The following is a 20,800-nucleotide window of genomic DNA, read 5'->3' on the forward strand; positions in this document are numbered from 1 at the left end:
CAGTAATTTTCACCTTCACAGCATTTTATAATTCCAGTCAGAAGAAATGAGCTCCTGCCAGTGGGAGGCCTTGTTCTATCTGATTCCCCAGCAGAGGCCCATCTCTCTGCAGCCTGTGCACAGTGGCTGGCATGACAGACTGGCTGGTGTAAAAACCAATCCACATGCAGACTCATTTCTAATGATTAAGTCAGTGGAGTACAATTCTACTTCAGCAAAGAAATGTGTTCCGTTTAGAAAACACTAGTCATTAAATACTCATTACTTGTTGCTGGGTTGACGGAAATAAATGATTAACTGACAGTTACTGGTAGACCTAAAAAGGTAGAATGTGTACATCTAATTTCACAGCATGTATGTTTTTTTTATTATGTGATATGTATTTATTAATGTATAGGTTGACATCTTTGCAGGCAGAAGATAATGAGGGTTGATTGCAGCACATTGACACTGGTGGGCACATACAGCCTTAGCTGTATGTGCATGGCTGCTTAAAATGTTTTATATTGAGCACATTCTAGACTAATCTAATCACATTTAATCTAATCTAAGATAACAGAGTAATGAGTTTCTTCTTAGTCACTTGATTTGGGAAATAATAAGTGCTGCTATAGTTATGCAACGACAATATCAGACCTCTGCACACACTCTTGATTCACACTATTCGCCACAGAATTAAGTGTGATGATATATTGGATCATAATGAATAGTAAACAGCACTGCACCACTAATTTAAATAAAAATGGGCATTGTTTATGAATCAATGGAGGCATGGGGGAAAAAAATTGTTGAAAACACAAGAAATCAATCACTTTAAAAGTATAAAGCATTGACACATACACTTTCTGATTGTTGCTTTGGTGTCTTACAGTACAGAAACTACTGAGTCCTAGTGAAGTCAACATATGGTACTACTTTTCAAATGTTCATGACTCAATATTTGTGTATTAAGACATTCCAGGCTTAGGATTTCAATGGGTGAAAAGCTTACAAGAATATTATGGAATTCAGTTTGAATGGGAGACAGATGCTAAGTTCTTGTTTTTCATTTCCAGCCTCCAGTGTAGAAGTATTAGCTTCTGTGAAGTTTAGAAATCTGGGACAGTCCAGGGTTAGGGCGCTAACCAAAAGCTTGTTCTATTCCACAGAGGGGCAACACTGACAATTAATTAAGCTTTTAATTCATCTTGCACTTGGTCTTGTGTTATTCAATGAACATTGTACTGTTTAAATAGCTTAGCTTAGCTGCAAATAATGATTCTTTTCATTATCAGTTGTCTTGATTTATATCCAAGCTACATCTTACAATAGTTTGTGTGGCCACGAGTCTCAATTCATTTTTCAATTTTATAACACAAAAATCACAAGCAGCAATAGTGCAAATGTCATTTTAATTACTTTAGCATTGAAACTATTTTGGTGTGAGCCAAAAATGAAAACTGTATCAATCTATGCCAATCTATTGTATGTGGTTACTAAATTATATTCTTTGTTTTTCTCTTTGTTGCAGAGAACACAAACAGCAGATGAACTATGAATGCTGAACACAATGATCTCCTCCCTCCAGCACCAGACAATGAAAGGTCGTAGGCTGAAGGGGGCACTGTCCAACCCCCTCTTTGTGCTGCTTTTGGCCCTTCAGATCCTGGTGGTGGCTGGGCTGGTTCGTGCTCAGACCTGCCCTTCAGTCTGCTCATGCAGTAACCAGTTCAGCAAAGTCATATGCACTCGCCGCAGTCTACGGGATGTCCCAGATGGCATTTCCACCAACACTCGCTACCTGAACCTCCAAGACAACCTCATTCAGGTCATCAAGGTGGACAGTTTTAAACATTTGCGCCACCTGGAAATTCTACAGCTGAGCAAAAACCACATCCGGAGCATTGAAATTGGCGCCTTCAATGGGCTGGCCAGTCTTAACACCTTGGAGCTTTTTGATAATCGGCTCACGACAATCCCCAATGGAGCCTTTGAGTACTTGTCCAAACTGAAGGAGTTGTGGCTACGGAACAACCCAATTGAAAGTATACCATCATATGCCTTCAACAGGGTCCCCTCACTTCGAAGGCTAGATTTAGGTGAGCTCAAACGTCTCTCTTACATTTCTGATGGAGCATTCAAGGACTTGAGCAACCTGCGTTACCTGAACCTGGGAATGTGCAATCTCAAGGAGATTCCCAACATCCTACCTTTGGTCAAGCTTGAAGAACTAGAAATGTCTGGAAACCAGCTTGCTGTAATCAAACCTAGCTCATTTACAGGATTAGTGAATCTCCAGAAGCTGTGGATGATGCATGCCCAGATCCAAACTATTGAGAGGAATTCCTTTGATGACCTTCAGTCACTGGTGGAGCTCAACCTGGCTCACAACAACCTTACCTTTCTACCACATGACCTCTTCACACCATTGCATCGCTTAGAGCGGGTCCACCTCCATCACAACCCCTGGAACTGCAACTGTGATATAATGTGGCTCAGCTGGTGGCTGAAGGAAACTGTACCTGCTAATACCAGCTGCTGCGCCCGTTGCCATAGTCCTACAGTTTTTAAAGGTCGCTACATTGGGGAACTGGACCACAGCTACTTCCAGTGTGATGTTCCTGTCATTCTAGAGCCACCCAGTGACTTGAATGTGACAGAAGGCATGGCTGCAGAGCTTAAATGTCGCACAAACTCACTGACATCCATCAGTTGGCTTACACCAAATGGCTCATTGGTGACCCATGGGGCTTACAAAGTGCGTTTGTCTGTACTCAATGACGGGACACTGAACTTTACTAGCGTCACAATGCAGGACACTGGGACCTATACCTGCATGGTTAGCAACACAGCGGGCAACATCTCTGCCTCTGCTGTCCTTAATGTCACCTCTGTGGAAAACAGTGGGGTGACCTATTTCACCACAGTCACTGTGGAGACCATTGAGACACCTGGTGATGATAGTCAAACGCCACTTCCTCCATTTGGCTGGGTGTCATCCTCAACAACAAAAGGTACTCCTGTGTCAACGAGGACCACAGAGCGGACTTACACCATTCCAGTTGTTGATCTGGATGGAGATGGAGCCCTCAATGGCTTGGATGAAGTAATGAAAACCACAAAGATTATCATTGGCTGCTTTGTGGCCATCACACTCATGGCTGCTGTTCTGCTGGTTATTTTCTACAAGATGAGGAAACAGCATAACCAGCAGGATCCTGATGGTCCTGCCTCCTCTATGGAGGTCATTACTGTTGAAGAAGAGCTTGCAGGTGTTGCTGCCATGGAGAGACACCTATCGCTGCCCCCTCTGGAGCACTACAACCACTACAACACCTACAAGAGCACTTACCACCACCAGCCCATGCTGAGTACCATACACAGCTCAGCCACACAGGAACCTTTACTGATTCAAGCTTGCTCAAAAGACAATGTACAAGAGACCCAAATCTAATTTCTAAGTTTGACTAAATATCCAGTATCAGCAGTTTCCTACAAACACAATGGACCAAAACATGAAAACACCATAAAGGAAATTAAAACGACATTGACTTGACAGAGTTGATGTTGATAATGGTGATTGGCAAAGGGACGACATGATACTTTAACACATGTCTTTACAAAAGCAAAGATTATTTATTAAAATATGTCTCGTGACTAAATTAAGAAAAAAAAAACAAATTGTGATAGCTTTTTAGCTTATTTTATTTCTCTCTCTTTCTATGTGTGTAAATCTGCACAAGGGAAAGAATGGTTTACTAAAAGTGAATTTGGACTTCAAATACATCCCACGTGAAACATATTGCTGAGTTTGGCCTTATATTAAAATCCATGTTGTGTCATTAATTTAATATTTTGATTTGTGTGGTTGTTGTGGTTATTTGCTAGTTGTTGAATAAATTGTGTCAATTTTAGCAGAGCATTATGAGACAAAACATAAAATGGGTTTATTTTCATTGCAGTATATTCTAGCTGTCAGTCAAGACAAAATGGGATCTTTTAATGACACAGCCCTGGATGATATCACAGTGAAGCCAGCATGCCTAAGGAGCAAAGCAACCAAATGAGTAAATGTGCATTTCCCCTGTGGCTCCTAAACAACAGACATACATCCTTCACTTTAATTAAGATTAAGTTCTTGCACCCACTCCTCCTCCTACATTTTCTTTACGCTTCATGTTTACTACTTCTTTCTTTCGACTACTCCTCTGTGCCTCTATCTCTAAATCCTCCATCTTCCCCTGTCTACCCTTGCTCTGCTTCCTACCCACTGTCTTTTCCTCTGTGTCCCCTTGCTTGTTTGATTGTCTCTCTGTCACTTTTCTCAGTCACGTTCCTCACCCCTCCGCCATAGCTCATTTGTCTCGCTTTATCCGTCGGCATGTGCCGTACGACGGCAGAATATTGCTTGGGAAAATGAAGGGGAGCATAAGGCTGCAGTCTGTAGCCTCTCCGTTAACCCAGCAATGATCTACGTTGTCCACTCAGTGTCATGGTACCTTGCCATCACCCCAGGGTCACACAATCTTGGAAGCTGGTAGTCCATCTGTTACTACAGATAAAGAGGCAAATGAGGCTACTTTGTAATATAGTGTGACCCTGTCAGGCTAACACAGACAGGGCTAACATAGTCAGTGAAGCAACTAGAAACCTGGAAAAAAAATATATAAAGGGAGATGGGTTATAGCTCATTAATCTGTATCAGCAGTTCATTTGCAGACTAACAGAGGAAAGCTGATAACAAAACAGCGTGAGACTTTTCCATTCTCCCTTTGCCCAACATCTAACAGGGAGTGGAGGCCTTTGATATTGAAGCGACCCCTGCTCAGTCTCATCTTTGTCAGAGAAAAACACACACTTTGATGGTGCATCATTTATAGACCATCCAAACATTGTATCTCCTGTAGTCTGTTCACGCTTTGCTTTTTCATTTAGTCTCTCAAAGAGGAAGGCTTGAAGAAGGGGGAGGTAAGGATAAAAAAGTGAAGAATAGAAAGAGGGGGAGCCAGACGCACAACGGTCATGAGGAGTCTTCAAACAGAGATATTGCAGATATGAAGAGAGCGGAGTGAAAAATAGATAAGGAATAAGGAGGCAAAACTAGCCATCAGACTGTTGCCAAGGAAACAGTGACCTTGTACAGAAAGCAAGAAGAGGTGGATTTGCCGTTATCTTTGGTCTCTGTGCAACCAGCATTTTTTAAGCACATTTATCATAAGCAAATTTCCTTTCTGGCAATTACGCAAATGAAAGTAATTATCTACAAACCTGGTATAATTAAACATGATTGTGATATGATTTAACCTGTACATGGAATCAACGTGGCAGACAAATGCCAGTGCTCATCTGCTAGATTTGTTCTTACATTTTCCACTGTAACAGGGGAAGATGGACAAAGTTAGAGGGAGCAAAGTTTACATCTGAAGACTGGTCACATGTCTTGAAGTAGAGATGGATGAAACTGCTAATAGGGCAGTGACAGCTGAAACAGACACATTCATCATTAGCCTTTCATTGGCCATGAATGACAAGAATAGTACAGTCAATGGGTGAACCATTCTTTCCCTTATCCTTGTTTTCTTTCAGTGCTCGATTCCTTTTCAATGCTTTTGGTGGCTTAATGACTAAATGTCGACGCTGGCTACAGTGAAAAAAAGGTTGAGATTTTTTTTATATATACATACATACATATATAAATATAAATATACATATATTTCGGGAAGAGGAATGTGAGTAATGATTGGAATATCTCTGTTTTGGTATTTAATTGCGCAGGATGACTCATGTGAGATATTTGGATGCCAGGATGAAATTAAGAGTGACATGCAGAATGTTGGACTTGAAATACCAGCAGAGTGAGCTTGATTTTTGTGCAAAACCCCAAGCCAAGGTGATCAAATTCCTGTGCGTTATTCTGCCAACTGTCTATGTATTGGGAGGGTTACTGTATGTTGGAATTTTCTCTCTCATTTTTGGAGAGGATAATCATTAAATGGTGAAATTTCTACAAAAACAAAATATTTTCAAAAACATATTAGAAAAAAAAAACTTGAGATCATAATTTTACATGTGCTTCAATTGTTAAAAAAAGACAAAAAACAAAAACAATGAAAACAAAAAACAAAAAAACGAAACAAGAGACTTGTGCTTGTAAGGAGTCCAACTCATTTCTCTGAGGATGATGTTCAATTATTGATACCTGAGATTGTAGTTCATTCTGTACAAATAAAAATTGCAATTCTTTTTTTTTTCCAATGGATTTCATGGAATGTATTGTTCACAGACGGTGTCACCATTGTGCCATCTTTGCTCCATTTGCACATGAAAACATTTATAGAAATATTCAAACAAAAAGGATTACTAAGCAGCTCCCAGAATGCTGAAGTGAGGAGAATATGCTGTGAGGAAATGTGCTGTAGCTTTTTTATGAGGTCAGAGGAGGGAATTTGATAACTGAGAGGAAAAGGAAGAGTGATCTTTCTGTATAATACATGGGGAGTTGAATTCTTTTATCTAATTTGAATCACTCCATCTGTCTAACAGAAGCATCTCATTCATGCAGGCAAATTTGAGAATTCCATATTCAGTAGCACAATGGGCCTCTCAAGCTCTCTCTGCTGACTCAATATGATGAACGAAGGCCCTGAAAGAGCCATGAAGAACTTTGCCACAGTCATACAACCACAAGTCTAACAGCAGATTCCAGCCTTAGAGTCATGTAAAATGGTGTTTCATGTTCAATCAATGAAACTGGAACCTAGGATCTCAGACAACCACAATTGGTATTTTTTTTTTTTTAAAAAAGCCAAATTGCACAAAATGGTTTAGATTGCCTTTGGGATTACTCCATTTCATTCTCAAAGTATTTGATGGCTGTCTGACAAAATGGTGTGAGGAAATTGCACCATTAGGTTTTGTTTAGAAACATAGTGGCAGGTATGGTCAGTCAAGAATACTATTGTCTGTTGTGACAAAAACACAACAACGTTAATTATTCCTTGATTTATGCTGAGCATGATCCAATCTCAATGATCCAATTGAACAGAAATGTCAATGATTTCCATGTAATTATATAGTACATGCAGATGATTGTTCTCCCACATAAGCTGTTCAATTATTTACTATGAAATCAATGTTGCGAACTGTTGCGAACTGAGTACAATTTCATGTCCTTATTTTTAGTACATTTCATTCAACATTATCTGGAAAGGTGGCACAAAAATAAAGAACCCTTGCTGTTCTTCTGTGTTAGTAAAAGATTTCAAGAATCTGCTATTCAGGCAATTACAGACATGGAACAGGTTAGCAATAAGAATCTGAACTACCAAACAGTATTGCATGGTGATTTATACAAGGACATCACATCTGAATAAACCATAGTTTGTCAAGTATGTTACTTTGTACTCAGGGTCTCCTCAGTGCTTCTTTCTGAAAAAGTGAAAGGTACTACAAGGAAAGCATTTATAATTCATATTCCAATATAATAAATAAGACTAGTGTGTCAGCAATTATTAGGGCACGAGCGCACAACATGCATAGGACCCTATAGAAACTGAAGGAATTGTTATTTAAATTTGAAACCCGTTATTCTGAAATGATATTATATTTTTTTTGTGTCACTGCACTTGAGCCAGTCTATTAGGTTGAGCCAGTCTGGTGAGGTTTTGGGAAATGGTGCACCTCAAGGCTGTTGAAAACAGACATTAATTAGTCAATAATATTATTTTGTAAGGCGTGATTTCTAGGTATTTTTAATGTTACAACATCTGTGATTTAATGATTGTTCTGTTTTCACTTTGCTCAGAGGTGGAAATATCTCTTAAAACATTTTCTGCTGCAGAGTCAGTGTGAAGGCTGCTTTGGATTTTGTTGTTGTGTAACAAGTTTTTACCAATGAACAGACTAAAATGGAAAGTTATTAGGATCTAAAATGGAGAGGAAAACACATTTTAAATGAAAATGTCTAATTTATTTAAATCAAGGGCAGCAAGACAAGTTGCTGATGACAATGAAGACCCATTTACAACAAGAAGTATGCAGAATTGTTAGTTGTGTAGCTTTACTTTTCAGAGCATGTGTCATAAGACCACTGGCAGTGCTACATTGTTATCCAAACATAGGTCATATAAAGAATATTAAATACAAATCGGGCTAATCAAATATTATGCTGCTCTTTTAAATCTGCTTTTTGAAATGTAGTATGAGCACTGCCAAGCACATTATTAATGCCGACACTCAACCTGGGACACATGCTGGTAAGCAGGGAAACAAGGAACAAAACAGACCTTAGCTACTTAACAAAAAGCTCATCTAATAGTTTATATGCTTGCTTAAGTCCATGATAAATAAACAAATATGTTTGCAGCCTTATCTTCGCTTTTTTATTTGGCTGGAAACTGTTTGTACACCACTTACTAAAGTCCAGCATTTTTAGTTCACATGAACTGCTGGTCTACTGCTGCATCATTTGTTATGTTTTGTGTCACTTATGCAAATCTGAAAATGTTTTCAAACACCAAAGTCACAAAATAACACATTTAAACTTATTGATGGGTGAACTATTTTCCTGCTCTGTGGACTTAAGTGCAAGGACTGAGCAGTTTACAAAGCAAAACAAGATTACATTTCTAGTTGGAAAATATTCTCTACTCTGTAGCAGCAATTATTTTCTTAAGATACCACAGACTTAAGCAGGCATAGGTTGTATTAGGGGAGCCTGTTGGCAGCTACGTTTTCAGTGAGAACAAGAATCCTTGTCGCAGGATGGTTCTTGGCGACAGGAGCACGCTCGTCACTAAGTGCTTACGCAGACACTTCAAAATACTGAACTGTTACTTGTAAAATGAATCATGCCAAGGTCTTCTGTCTGATGCACTGCATGTGAGCCTCCACATATGTTGCCTTGTCAGGAATTAGCTCTTAAAGTAAAACACACAGTAATGTATTTTTAACATTTAAACCAAAAAAGCATTAACATATAGTGGAGAGAGTTGTCTACACCATGGGTCTGTACTTTGTCTCGAATAAACCTCTCTGCTTTTGTGTTTGAAAAAGGCACATTGACCAAAACAAACAAACACAAACAGAGAATTTAAGAAAAGTTCTGCTCTGAGAGGAGACAGGCAGGTCAACTAGACAACCCAGCAAGCTGTCAAACAGATAGTTTCCAGCTTGACTACTAATGTATATAATCAAGCATCTAAAAATCACCTGTCAGCCATTTGAAACACAGAATTAAGGTAATAGAAATGCTTGAAGGTGTGAGTAGAAAAACCTTGCCAGTGGTCATCAAAGGACCATCCATACTATGTGTTCCATTTCAGCAAAGATTTGCACTTTTGTTCACTTGTATTTTGATTCTGTTCTCACAAAAAAAAAATGTGATGAATGCTAGACAGATAGTGAACACAAACTCCAGTACAATGTGTCTTAGGAAATGTGTGGCTTTACTGGGGATTGTTTCTGCAAAACTGAAAAAACCCCACAATACAAGCATGTCTGAATATGAAGCAGACACGGTGCACATTGTTATGTCTTTGTGGGTTTCTACTTTAGAGTACATGGTAAGTATGACGAACAAATGGACACATCTTTATGTTTGGAACTGTATTGATTTACTGAAGCATCATTTTCACATGTGAGCAACATACATGTCATTGTATCCATGGCGGTACAGCGCCGACTAGCGGTGCAGGTACAAAATAGCAAATACCTCACATCTCCTCTCCACTTAATGTAGTTCCAACACTGAACATGAATATGAGATTTCATTTTTTTTAGACATCAAACTCATATCCAAACCTTGAGGTAGGGAGTAGTCTGACTCAAACCCCAGAGTCCGTCAAGGGTTTATTCTTCCCTTGTTCTTGACACGTGACTCCTTAAACTATTATAACATAAACATGTTGGTGGTTAAGCAACACGGGATGAGTATCTCTTACCAGTCTCTCTTACCAGAAGGGGTGTTCTGGTGACTTCTGGTGTTACCTGGGGTGATGCCACACTCACTGGATCAGGAGATGGATGAGTAGCAGGATCTACTGGAATGGGGGACGACTCTGTTTCATCCACTGGTGGAGCCTCCAACTTGGCGTGCTGGGCCAGCATTTGGTCAGCATGGCGTGTCCAGTGTTCCGATCATCCGACATCGACGGTGTATGATACAGGACCGGTTTCTGCGGATACTACGCTAGGCGTCCACTTCTCACCTCCTCTCCCATAATCACAAACAAGCATTTTGTCACCCTCTCGAATGCTCTGGCTTTTTGTTTTTCTCGATGAGCACACTGTGCCTCTTGCGCTCTCGCCACTCGTGATGCACTCAGCTTGCAACGCATGGAAATCATGGCTGGTGATTCCTTGGTAGTTGAGTGTCGAGTGTTACGATACATCGAAAGGAACGCATCCAATCTGTGTTGAATTGACATTGTCCCAACAGAGCATTTCAGTGATTGGTTGACAGTTTGCACGAAACATTCTGTTAGCCTGTTTGTGGCTGGGTGGAATGGTGCAGAGCCATGTGCCTCACTCCATTTCCCTTCATGAATGTCTCAAACTCACTCGATGTGAACTCCGGCCATTGTCACTAACTAAGACTTCTGAAAGTCCACAGCGACTGAATAGCCCTCTATCAACACCTCTATGGTCTTGAAAATCGTAGTGGAGCTCATAAGGTGCACTTCCGGCCATTTGGAATGAGTGTCCATGACCACCATGCACATATGGCCTTGGAAAGGGCCAGCAAAATTGACATGGATTCTCTGCCATGGAGCTCCAGGCCACGACCAAGGAGGGAGAGGTGATGGTCCTGGTGCTTTCTGGGTAAGTTGACAGGATTGACAGTATTTTGACACTTGCTCAATTTTTGTGTCGATTCCTGGCCACCACATATAACTACGAGCAACAGCCTTCATTTTCACCACACCAGGGTGTCCGGTGTGTAGCCCAGACAGTACTCTGTGTCTCACCCCTGCTGGACGGTCAGTTCATGAATGGCATCAGGGCGCTGTCCACGTGCTGGACCCTTGGGAAACGACCTGTGGAGATCTCCAGTACCTGAGCAATGAGAGGATCCGTCCCACTTTTTCTGCAGATCTCCTTGCAACTCACAGGTAAAGCTTCCAGGTGTTCGATGTGAAAACTGTCCACAGCGTTGGTCCTTTCCTTTGTGTAGCCAGTGGCAGACTTGATAACCCGTCAGCATTGCCATGACATGCTGCCTCTCTGTACTGTACAGTATGGTGTAATCATGAGCAGTCAGCGGTCGATGGTCTATGAGAATCATAAATTTCGAATTTACAAACGCCGAAAATGATGGAAAGAGCTTCACGTTCTATATGTGCATAATTCTGCTCCGCCTTGATCAAAGTCCTTGACGCAAAGGCTATAGGCCTCTCTGGGTATTTTCTCCACACACAGAGCAGGGTTGATTGTCACCTTAAAATTGCTGCAAATCAATACATCGCCATTATTTTTGGCAACTGGAATGATAGGTGTTGCCCAGTCACTGAACTTTACAGGTGAAATGATGCCCTCTTCACACCGTCTGTGTGAAGAGCCTCAGCCTCTACTTTAGGCCTCAGAGCATAAGGAACAACTCTTGCCTGGCAAAACCGTGGTTGATGTTCTGCTTTCAGAGCTATGGCAGCTTCAATGCCTTTCAGTGTGCAAAGCTCTTTCTTGAACACTTCCTTGTGCTTCTGTAGCACACCGCCCAGTGTCTCCTTGTGAATCATCTTTATTTTCCGCCATCTGTATTTTTCACAGCCATTCCCAACCGAAAAGTGGAGGCAAGGCCCCTTTAACCACATACAGCAGTAACTTAGCCCTCTGCCTATTCATCTTTGCTGTGACTGTGATAACGCCCTCTGGTGAAATCATCTCATCCATGTATGTCTTCAGTATGACATTAGTATGGCTCAAGGTTAAGTGGCAAAATTTCATGTCATACAGTTATTTTGAAATAAGAGACACTGCAGCGCCTGTGTCTAACTCAATTATCTTGGCTTTGATTGCCTTTGATTTTCCATTCTGTGCCATCATATACACTGTTAACTCTACACTGACACTTATACTGTCTAACCCATTACTGCTTTCTTTTGCATCAACGTGGTCTTCTCCTTATTTACAGAGTCCTTGCTTCTGCAAACTTTGGATATGTGACCTGTCCTACCACAACTGTGACATTTTTGATCTCTGTAGTAACACTCCATTTCCATAAGATTCATTTTTCCAAAGCGCACGCACTTGTTACACAGTTGCCTATTGATTGAAATTGCATGCACTTTCATTGCACTACTTAGCTGATGCGTTTGTCTTGCTACTGTCTCCATAGAAACGGCTACCTCCATTGCCCTAAGTGAGCACGGTCTCTGCCAGCAGCTAACCCTAACCCTGTCAGCAATCTCTTCTGTATTGCCTCAGTGTTCAATTCACATACGAGCCAGTCTCTGAGACAACTTTTTATTGCGTCACTGATTAATCCGTGTATCATTTGTTCTTGTCATATTCAATTGAGATTCCAAAATTTGTTTATGAATCTGATACCAAAAAACAGTGGGTCATTTTTTTTACACGATTTATTGCTCAAATCAAAATTAGGAAATAAATAACAGGGCCACGGAAAGATTTGATTTTGATATTTAATTTGTCCGATTCGTGTGAACCGGAAGTTATTGTCTTCTTTGTGTGTTGCCTTCAAGACCATACTAAGTATCAATCATGGAGAGTTTCATCTTGTTCAGAGGAGTGAATCGGGTGACTCTAAAGGAAGACGACATGGCGACCGAAAAAATCGTCAGGATCTTCCAGGTAACTTATTGTAGTTAATCATCTAAAAATAAGTCTCATTTATTCTGTAAAATTGCACTGACGTAATGTTAACTGTTAGCTATGTTATTACTTTAGCACTTAGGTCATTACGAGATGCACGCCGTGGAGGACTCATCTACTGGCAGTGTGCCAGTAACACACAACCCTACCCGCTTCTCCTTCCACTGCCCACCCAGCGCTGCTGCAGGTTCTGCTGCAAGGGCTTCTTGACCTGGCAACCCTGGCAAAAACATTGTATTGATGGACAAGCTCCGCCAGACCGTCTCCCAGCCACCCCCGTGGAAAAAGGTGGGGTGGGGTAGCTGACCGGTACCCTATATGCAAAAAACTTCATGGTCACAAGTTCAACTCCACCCCTGGCAGGTTGCACTCAATTCCCTTGTAAGTTTGGATAAAAGTGTCTGCTAAATGACATGTAATGTAATGTAATGTAAAAAAACATAATTGATGTCAATGGCAGCGAATGAGTTAACATTGGTGTGATGGTGAAAGTTTTATTTGGTCACCTTTCAATCCAGTGACTGTGTCAGACGGAGTCATCCAAGTACTGAGCAAATATTAACTGATTCTAATGAGGGCAACACAGTTGATGTAGTGGTTAGCATTCTTGCCTTGCAAGAAGACCCGGGTTTGAGCCCCGGTTGGAAACATGCAATATGGGGTTTAGGTAAATTGGACACTCAAGTCAGTATGTGGTCCTAGATCAGCTATATCCAATATGTGGCTATGTGACATAAATGAGAACCTTCATATCAAAGGTCATGTGGATTTTTCCTTGTACGCATGCACTTAGCAACTTCGACCGGCACCAGCAGCATGCATTGGATGAGCATTGACATCACTGATGTGCACTAAGTAAGCACTGCAAGATTAGACAGAGAAGAATGTCACAATTTAAGTTAAATCTGAAGTTCCCCCAAGGGGATAAATAAAGAAATCTCATCTTATCTCATGTTTCCCGCTTCAATACTGAATGGTCTTACAAATATGAAATGTTCTGTTGTTGCTGATGAACAAAGTCACTTTGTGAGTGTGAGCTGTCAAATCCGATCTGTAATGGATTTGGATTCAATGTGGCTGGTTATCTTAACATAGCCAAAATGTTTGGGTGCTCACGTACGTCTTTGTATACCGTCATGGACAGAGTTTTAAAAAGGCAGGAAAAAAGATTCCTGTCTTTGTTTGAATCTCTGCATTCAAACAAAGATGTAGAGTAGGATGTAGGTCTGACAAATGTGTTTTAAGGTGCTGAAAATTGCCACTCGGTACAGTTTTTGGCATCTCTCACATTTTTGGCAGCTTGTATGCACAAAGCAGACAGATGTTTGTCTGCACAGGCTGGATAAGAGATGGAGCCAAGTGTCTTTATGGCCCCGTTCAGACCTGCTATTAACATCCGTCCTGAGTGATTCAAACATAAGTGGACAGCATTAAGTATGACTGTTTATATCCAGCATTAAAATGCAGCATGGATACAATTCCTTGATAATGTGATCCGATTTTGCCTCACCCTGCTAAATTCAAATACAGTTAAGACAAAATTTGTTTGTAAAAGGTCTGACTGCACAAATGTTTGTGTTGGTGCGTGTGTGTCTTTTCTGCTTAAAATCAAGTCTAACACTACAACTAACTGGTTTCATTAGCTTTAGGGACCAAAAATCAATCTGACATTCGTTGAGATATTAATTGATATCAAGTGGATTTTTGGTCTGCTGACACCTTCAAATGGCTGTCAAAGGCTTAATGTTCAGTTACTTAGCCTGAAGTTAAGATTTGGGGGTGGGTTGTTGGACAGTAATGCATTATGTTGATGAGTGCTCTTTGTGTGTGTGTGTGGCACCATATTATTATTTTTTGTTTTCATTTGGTTGCTGGCTAATGGATACTTTATCAGAATACTAGACAGAATCAAATGACTGAACCGTTACTGCAAAAACCTGATAAGAAGGAAACAGCTTTCCAAATTTAAAGGCTTGGGTCCCAGCAGAGACTTTGACATACATGTTTTGTGCTACAGCACATTAATACTCAAACAAAACATATGCATACAATAATTATTGCCATTAGATAGAAACACACACATTTTCATCAGCGAACACAAAGAAGGAGGTCACGCAGGTCACCCTCTCAAGTTCAGATAAAACATAACACATCAAACAGTGTTTAAATGTATGATTTAAGCAAGTCTCTTTGTGCTGCTAGTGTTGCAGCTCTGGCATAGTTTCAAGCAGCAACGGCACCGTCATAAAAGTGCTACTTTGACATATAGGAAAAGCTGCAGAGGAGGAGAGAATATGAGCAGATATAACAGCTGTATACACAGGTGTCGTACTGCGGTGGTTGAGTGATTGACTACCAAGCAAAAGAATATAATAATTGCCATTCATTTAAATTTAATATTTTGGAGTTTTGAACTGCTGCTCAGACAAAACAAGCACTTTGGGCTGTGGTGAATTATGATCAGCATGTATATGATATTAGTTCAGCCCAGGACTTTGCTGTTGTTGCTGCTGTAAGCTCAGGTGCATCAGAGTTGTCTTATGCTGAACAGGGGTCCGTTTCAGAAAGCAGGTTTAGTGAAAACTTTAATTTAGTTAACCCTGAGATGAGGGAAACTTTGGTTTTCGGTTTTACAAGCCAGGTATCAGGGCGTATTCACCTGCCACCCGCCAGTGGACTGCACCGTGCGGCGAAAGTGAGGGCCGGCACGCGCTGGCCAAGGTGGGACCAGCTTGTGCATTTGAAATTGTATTGTTGTTTCAGGATGCTCATGAATTTATTTGTCAATGTCTGGTTTGTTGTGCGCCGTGATTTCATAGCGCTGTCCATGGTAATGAAATGAGCCTTGTTGTCGGTGTCAGCAGAGGTCATGGGGTGACCTCATTTTATATGTCCACATGTTGGCTATAAATATTACGTTATGTTGAGCCTAAATGGTCTCCAATTTTATGAAGTTGATGTTGAGAATGTATCTTGATGTTATGGTCTATTTGTTTACATCCTTGTCATCATTAATTAAAGAATTGCAGTTTAATGTTTTCAATTCATCGTACTGTTGCTTTTTTCCGCGATTATTTATTTTCTCTGCAATGATGGCTGAGGTGAAGGCCCAGCTGTAGTGCTCACGGTTCGCCACTGATGTGATGCAGCTGGAAACAGTTTAACGTCAATGTAGTTTAGAAGTGACTTTTTGAATCTAGCTGCAGACGAAATCTTAATGTGCTTTGACAGCATTATAGTGACTGTTTATATTTACACGTCGAAATATAGTCATGAAATAGCGTTGAGCAAGATGTTTTAAGGTAAAATAGAGTCAAAAAACTTATCAGTTTGATCCATATTCTAATCTTCAGTTTCTGTCTCATGCATTTGTCCCCGTCAGGTTACAGCTGAATAAATATCAAATCAAATGTTACATATGGTAGGAATGCAGCATTTATCATCCATTAAAATGGAGGCTGTGCTCTTTGTTTACCCGTTGCCATGGTGAACCGTAGTATCAGTTCTCGATTGAGGATGGCTTGTTTCATTCCCAACTGCTACTACTACTTATAAAAAATATAATCATCCTTATAATGCACATGTGCTGCATTGGGGGAATTACACACAAACACTTTTTAAACCAACGTCATTTATAACAGATGAAAGCTCAGACTGACAACAGTGCAGTTCAGATACTGTTGACAATAAAAACACAAGGGGGGCATTTTGTATAAAGGAGGATAAGGATGATGATTCTTCAAAGACGGACATCAATACACTTTCTCTTCATGTTTTTCCCATCTGAACATACATGTATTTGAATTGATGGATTTCTAGTGCAAGGATTTCAATTAGTTAGAAAACTATGCATGCCTCTTTCAGCCCTACATTTACTTGGATGTACCTGCCTTATCATTATCAAGTAATTTTGCTCAATTAGGCACCTCCCTTCACAAGCATAGGATATTTGACAGTAACCAAGGTCTGCAAAGTGTTACGAAACAGTTCAGGACCCAGGAGCAGGCAAGCGAGAAGACGTGGCAGTTTTTAAAAAAGGGTTAAAGCGCGAGGGAAGTAGTTGAGGTGCTAGTAGTAGAGGCCATGATCAGTTCCAAACAGCAGTGAGGATAAGCCTCAATGGCAGTGCACACACGGGATAACACACACAGTTGTCTGTTACAATCTGGTGATGAGTGACTGCAGGACCTGGAAATACAAAGCCTGAGCTGATGAGTGAATTGTGAGGAGACAAGACGGGGCATGACACAAAGACTTGTTAAGGTTACTGTTTGCCAAAATGTGAATTTACTTGATGGCTATAGAACATGAACGATTTACAGAAATTACACATTTCCATTTAAAATGTAATATTTAAAGAGATCTTAAAAAATGTGCACAGAGGAAAATCATTTAACTACCACTGGTATTAAAGATGTTGTTCAGCTGCTCTGGCAGAACATTTCAGTCCCTGATGGCAAAAGCCAAATTTCGACACTGTATATGGACATATGCCAGGAAATGTCCAGTCTCAAAATGTCAGAGCACACTCTGTCCTTTAAAGGAATTAAAACATATGGGAAATGTTCCAGCCTTGTTGAGAGTTAAAAGGAATCTATAAAACTAATAAATAAGTAGATAAAGGTTAAAAACCTGACACGCTGCATTGGTGCTCAAATGAAGTTGCCACACAAACTGCAGCTATGTCACAGCAGGAGAATAAGGGATTACAGTAGACAATAAAGCTACACGAGATAATAAATTATCTTCACAGCGTTCATTTAAGTTATTGAGAGACATTGCTAAATCAGCCTTTTAGCAGATTTATCTTATATTAATCACATATTAAATCAGTCATTTAAATGATGTTAAATTGAACGACTGATGTCAAACTTAAACATAAGCTATACGTATTGCCTTGAAGGACCAACAGACTCATTATTTTTAAAACAGGCAAATACAGTTCAAAATACAGTTGAAGACATGGCTTTTTACCAAAGACTATATATATATAAAAAATAGATATAGTCTTCACATTGCAAAACCAACTCCTGTTTGAAGCCTCAAGAGTTGCAGTTCATACCAGCACCATGTCTGTTTTTGACACAGGAAAGTCACCAACATTGGACAATACTGGCTGTCAGTCACAGACAAACATCATCTGTGGGAAACTATACGATAAAGTGCCGTATAGTTTCCTGTAAACAGGGATATCATTTACAAAATTTACATTATGTTTTATTAAACAGCTGAAACTAGCGATTAAGATGATTAACTCTTCAGGCATTATGTTTACTGATGGTACAAATGCTTCCTGAGTCACCCCCTGGTGGCTAACTACTACTTCTGTCACAGTTCATTGAGCAGTTTTTCACTCACCTGACTCCACCCCACTCCACCTGCCAAGACACACCTCCTCATCAAGCCAACACTACTCACCTGTGCTCACAGCTGCTCCTCATCTCCTGCAATCAGCCCTCCAGCTCCTCACTCACTCCTTTGCCAGATTGCACTTATAGTTCTCATGCAAAGCACACCAGTGATTATCCAGACTTCCTTCGATTGCTGACCCTGCCTACCTCTGCCTGAACCCTGGATCTCCCCTCAGCCTTCTGTCCCTGACCACACTACTGCCTCAGCGTCTCTGGTTTCTGTCTCCTGCGTCTCCTGTTCCCTGGACTGTCTGGTGAGCAATTTGTTGGGTTCAACTCTCCACATCTGCCTACCTGCTTGCTGGTCCCCCTCAAACAAACTACGTGCATATCTGTCCTCTCTGCTTTTACAAACCACCAGAATTAGAAAGCTGGCCCAGACCTTGAGTGGATCAGACTGTCAAGTGATCTCTGTCATGTATTTTGTCTCCTGTCCACAATGCTATTGAGGAGCCTGTTAAGTCATGGTCTTAACTCCCTCCTCTATTTACTTTTGCACTATTTAATTTTAACTTTGACATTAAAGTTAATGTTTGAATTTGGCATTTTTTTGTAAAATGTTCTCCCATTTGTACCATGCATTTTTTTTCAGCTGGAATTTGGGCATTTTCTTACTGCATGGTTTACTGCTTTTGACAAACTTATTTTTTATTATTATTTTTCCTAACTGAGTGCTGAGACTTCAGTTAGGATTTTTTTAACAAAAAAATATTAATGTTTCTGATTCAGATTCTGTTGTAAATAGAAATATTCTAATCCAGCCAGGAACTGTTGCCTAGCAACAGCAGCTATGAATGGAAGAAGACAGACAAGTTGTGTGAGGACAGACATCAGATTTTCTTTTCAAAAGTAGTTGTGGAATACAAATATCATATACTAGGGTAACATGTCAAAGGAAATTGTTAGGGTTCATTGTGAAACAAAATGTTAAAGCATTTGCTATAAGTTTGAAAAAGAGAGGCATTGTTAACAACGAGAAACAGAAAACAATGCCGAATGAACATAAGCTGCTTTCACTGCGTCTTACAGTGAGGGTACGCATAACTGAATACCCCTCGTCTCGCTCTTCCATTCCAAGCATGAAGAACGTCAGGTCAGTGTTCATTTTTGTGTAAACATGATGGCTTATGTGTCACGGATGACTTGCTCTGTATGTAGATATGAGCGACTCATTAAGTAAATGCGGTAAGCAGTGATGACGTACATCCTTTTGTTTGTGGTTTTCCTCGGCAGGTGTTGCAGCACATTTAAAAACAATTCCCTGTGGAGACAATAAGAATGTTTTGATTTGATTTATGCACTAATGCAACTAATTATGTACATTGAGCAAAAAGTGCTAATTTTCAGAATATATTCCATATACTATATGAGCTTTTATTGTATTACCGAGCTGCTCTCCTCTCCCTTCTCTCTTAAAAGCCCCATGCTTTTAAAATCTTTTGACACTGTCTCAGTCCTATCAAGGAGGAAATAAATCATCTGGGGAATGGGGTGAGGATTTGTAGTGATATTGCTTTTTTTTTTCTCTCTGAACATACACTTTCTCAGTTGTCATACATCTTTGAAAAACATGCTTTAAAAATATGCTGCAGGCATTGTAAATAAAATGGAGCAATGGAACCTGGCAAGCCAGGATTCTTGGACACTAGTATAAATCTATATGTGCGGATACCAGAATAATACCTTCAGAGACAGAGAGCAGTACTCTGAGAGAGGAGCTAAATAGGATCAGAGCTCAGTGTTCACCTCCAGAATTTGGAGTAAGCACCTTTCTTGTGCTTGAGTCTGGAGTCATGCCAGACTCTAAACTCTAACTCTTCATCACCCCTTGAAAGGATTACATGCCTTGACTTTTTGACATTTGTATACATACAAATTACATCTTCCTGTCTTTCTTGGTGCTTTTGTTTCCTGCCAAGTGCACACGTATGCAAAGGCTCAGGTTTACTGTGACCACCTTGACAAAAACAACCAAGTGATATATTTTGCACCCAGGTGACATAGGTATTTCTAAGGTAAAAGGATGTCTAAATGAAATAAGCACATACATTACACACAGCTTCTAACATCTCTGTAATTTTGTATTACTTAACCTGATGGTCACAGGAGGAAAAAATATGAGATTGGCAACTTTATCAAATGATTCCGTATGTGAATGATGTTCTATTGTGAGTGTTTTTTCACAGATATTCTTATTTATTAAGTCACAACATATGACTTGTCTTTGCTTCATGCTGCATGTTTGCAATATTGAACACAGGAATCAAGAAGTCGTCTGTTTTCACTTTATGTTATTGTTCCATTTAGAAATCATTCATAAACAAAACTGGATACGACTACTATTTTGAATCAGTTAACAAGCACATGAATGTACTAGCTGTACAATTCCAGCAATATCACATTTCTTTTGCATTAATCCAGTCATGTTTTGTTGTACCTTGTTTGTGTCTATTAAATGAGAACCTCACCCAACACAGACAAGCGTATGGACAATTGTTGAGCGCTTCAAAAACAGTCTCCCACTCCCATGCAGATAGTCGCTATAACAACCTTACCAGAGATGAAACACTGATCACCAT

The 20,800-nt window shown here is 40.1% G+C and overlaps 1 protein-coding gene across 1 annotated transcript in view; it reads left to right on the top strand.

Moving 5' to 3' along the window:
- lrrc4cb (leucine rich repeat containing 4C, genome duplicate b) overlaps nucleotides 1-6,771 on the top strand; it is a 36,451-nt gene extending 29,680 nt beyond the window's left edge. Inside the window, exon 2 of the mRNA XM_044031176.1 lies at nucleotides 1,511-6,771. Within this exon, the coding sequence (XP_043887111.1) occupies nucleotides 1,538-3,433 (1,896 nt within the window). The 5' untranslated portion in view covers nucleotides 1,511-1,537 and the 3' untranslated portion in view covers nucleotides 3,434-6,771. The remainder of the gene's footprint in view (nucleotides 1-1,510) is intronic.
- Nucleotides 6,772-20,800: the final 14,029 nt, after the last annotated feature.

Source organism: Solea senegalensis, linkage group LG7 (genome assembly GCF_019176455.1).
Source record: "Solea senegalensis isolate Sse05_10M linkage group LG7, IFAPA_SoseM_1, whole genome shotgun sequence".
Taxonomy (NCBI): Eukaryota; Metazoa; Chordata; class Actinopteri; order Pleuronectiformes; family Soleidae; genus Solea; species Solea senegalensis.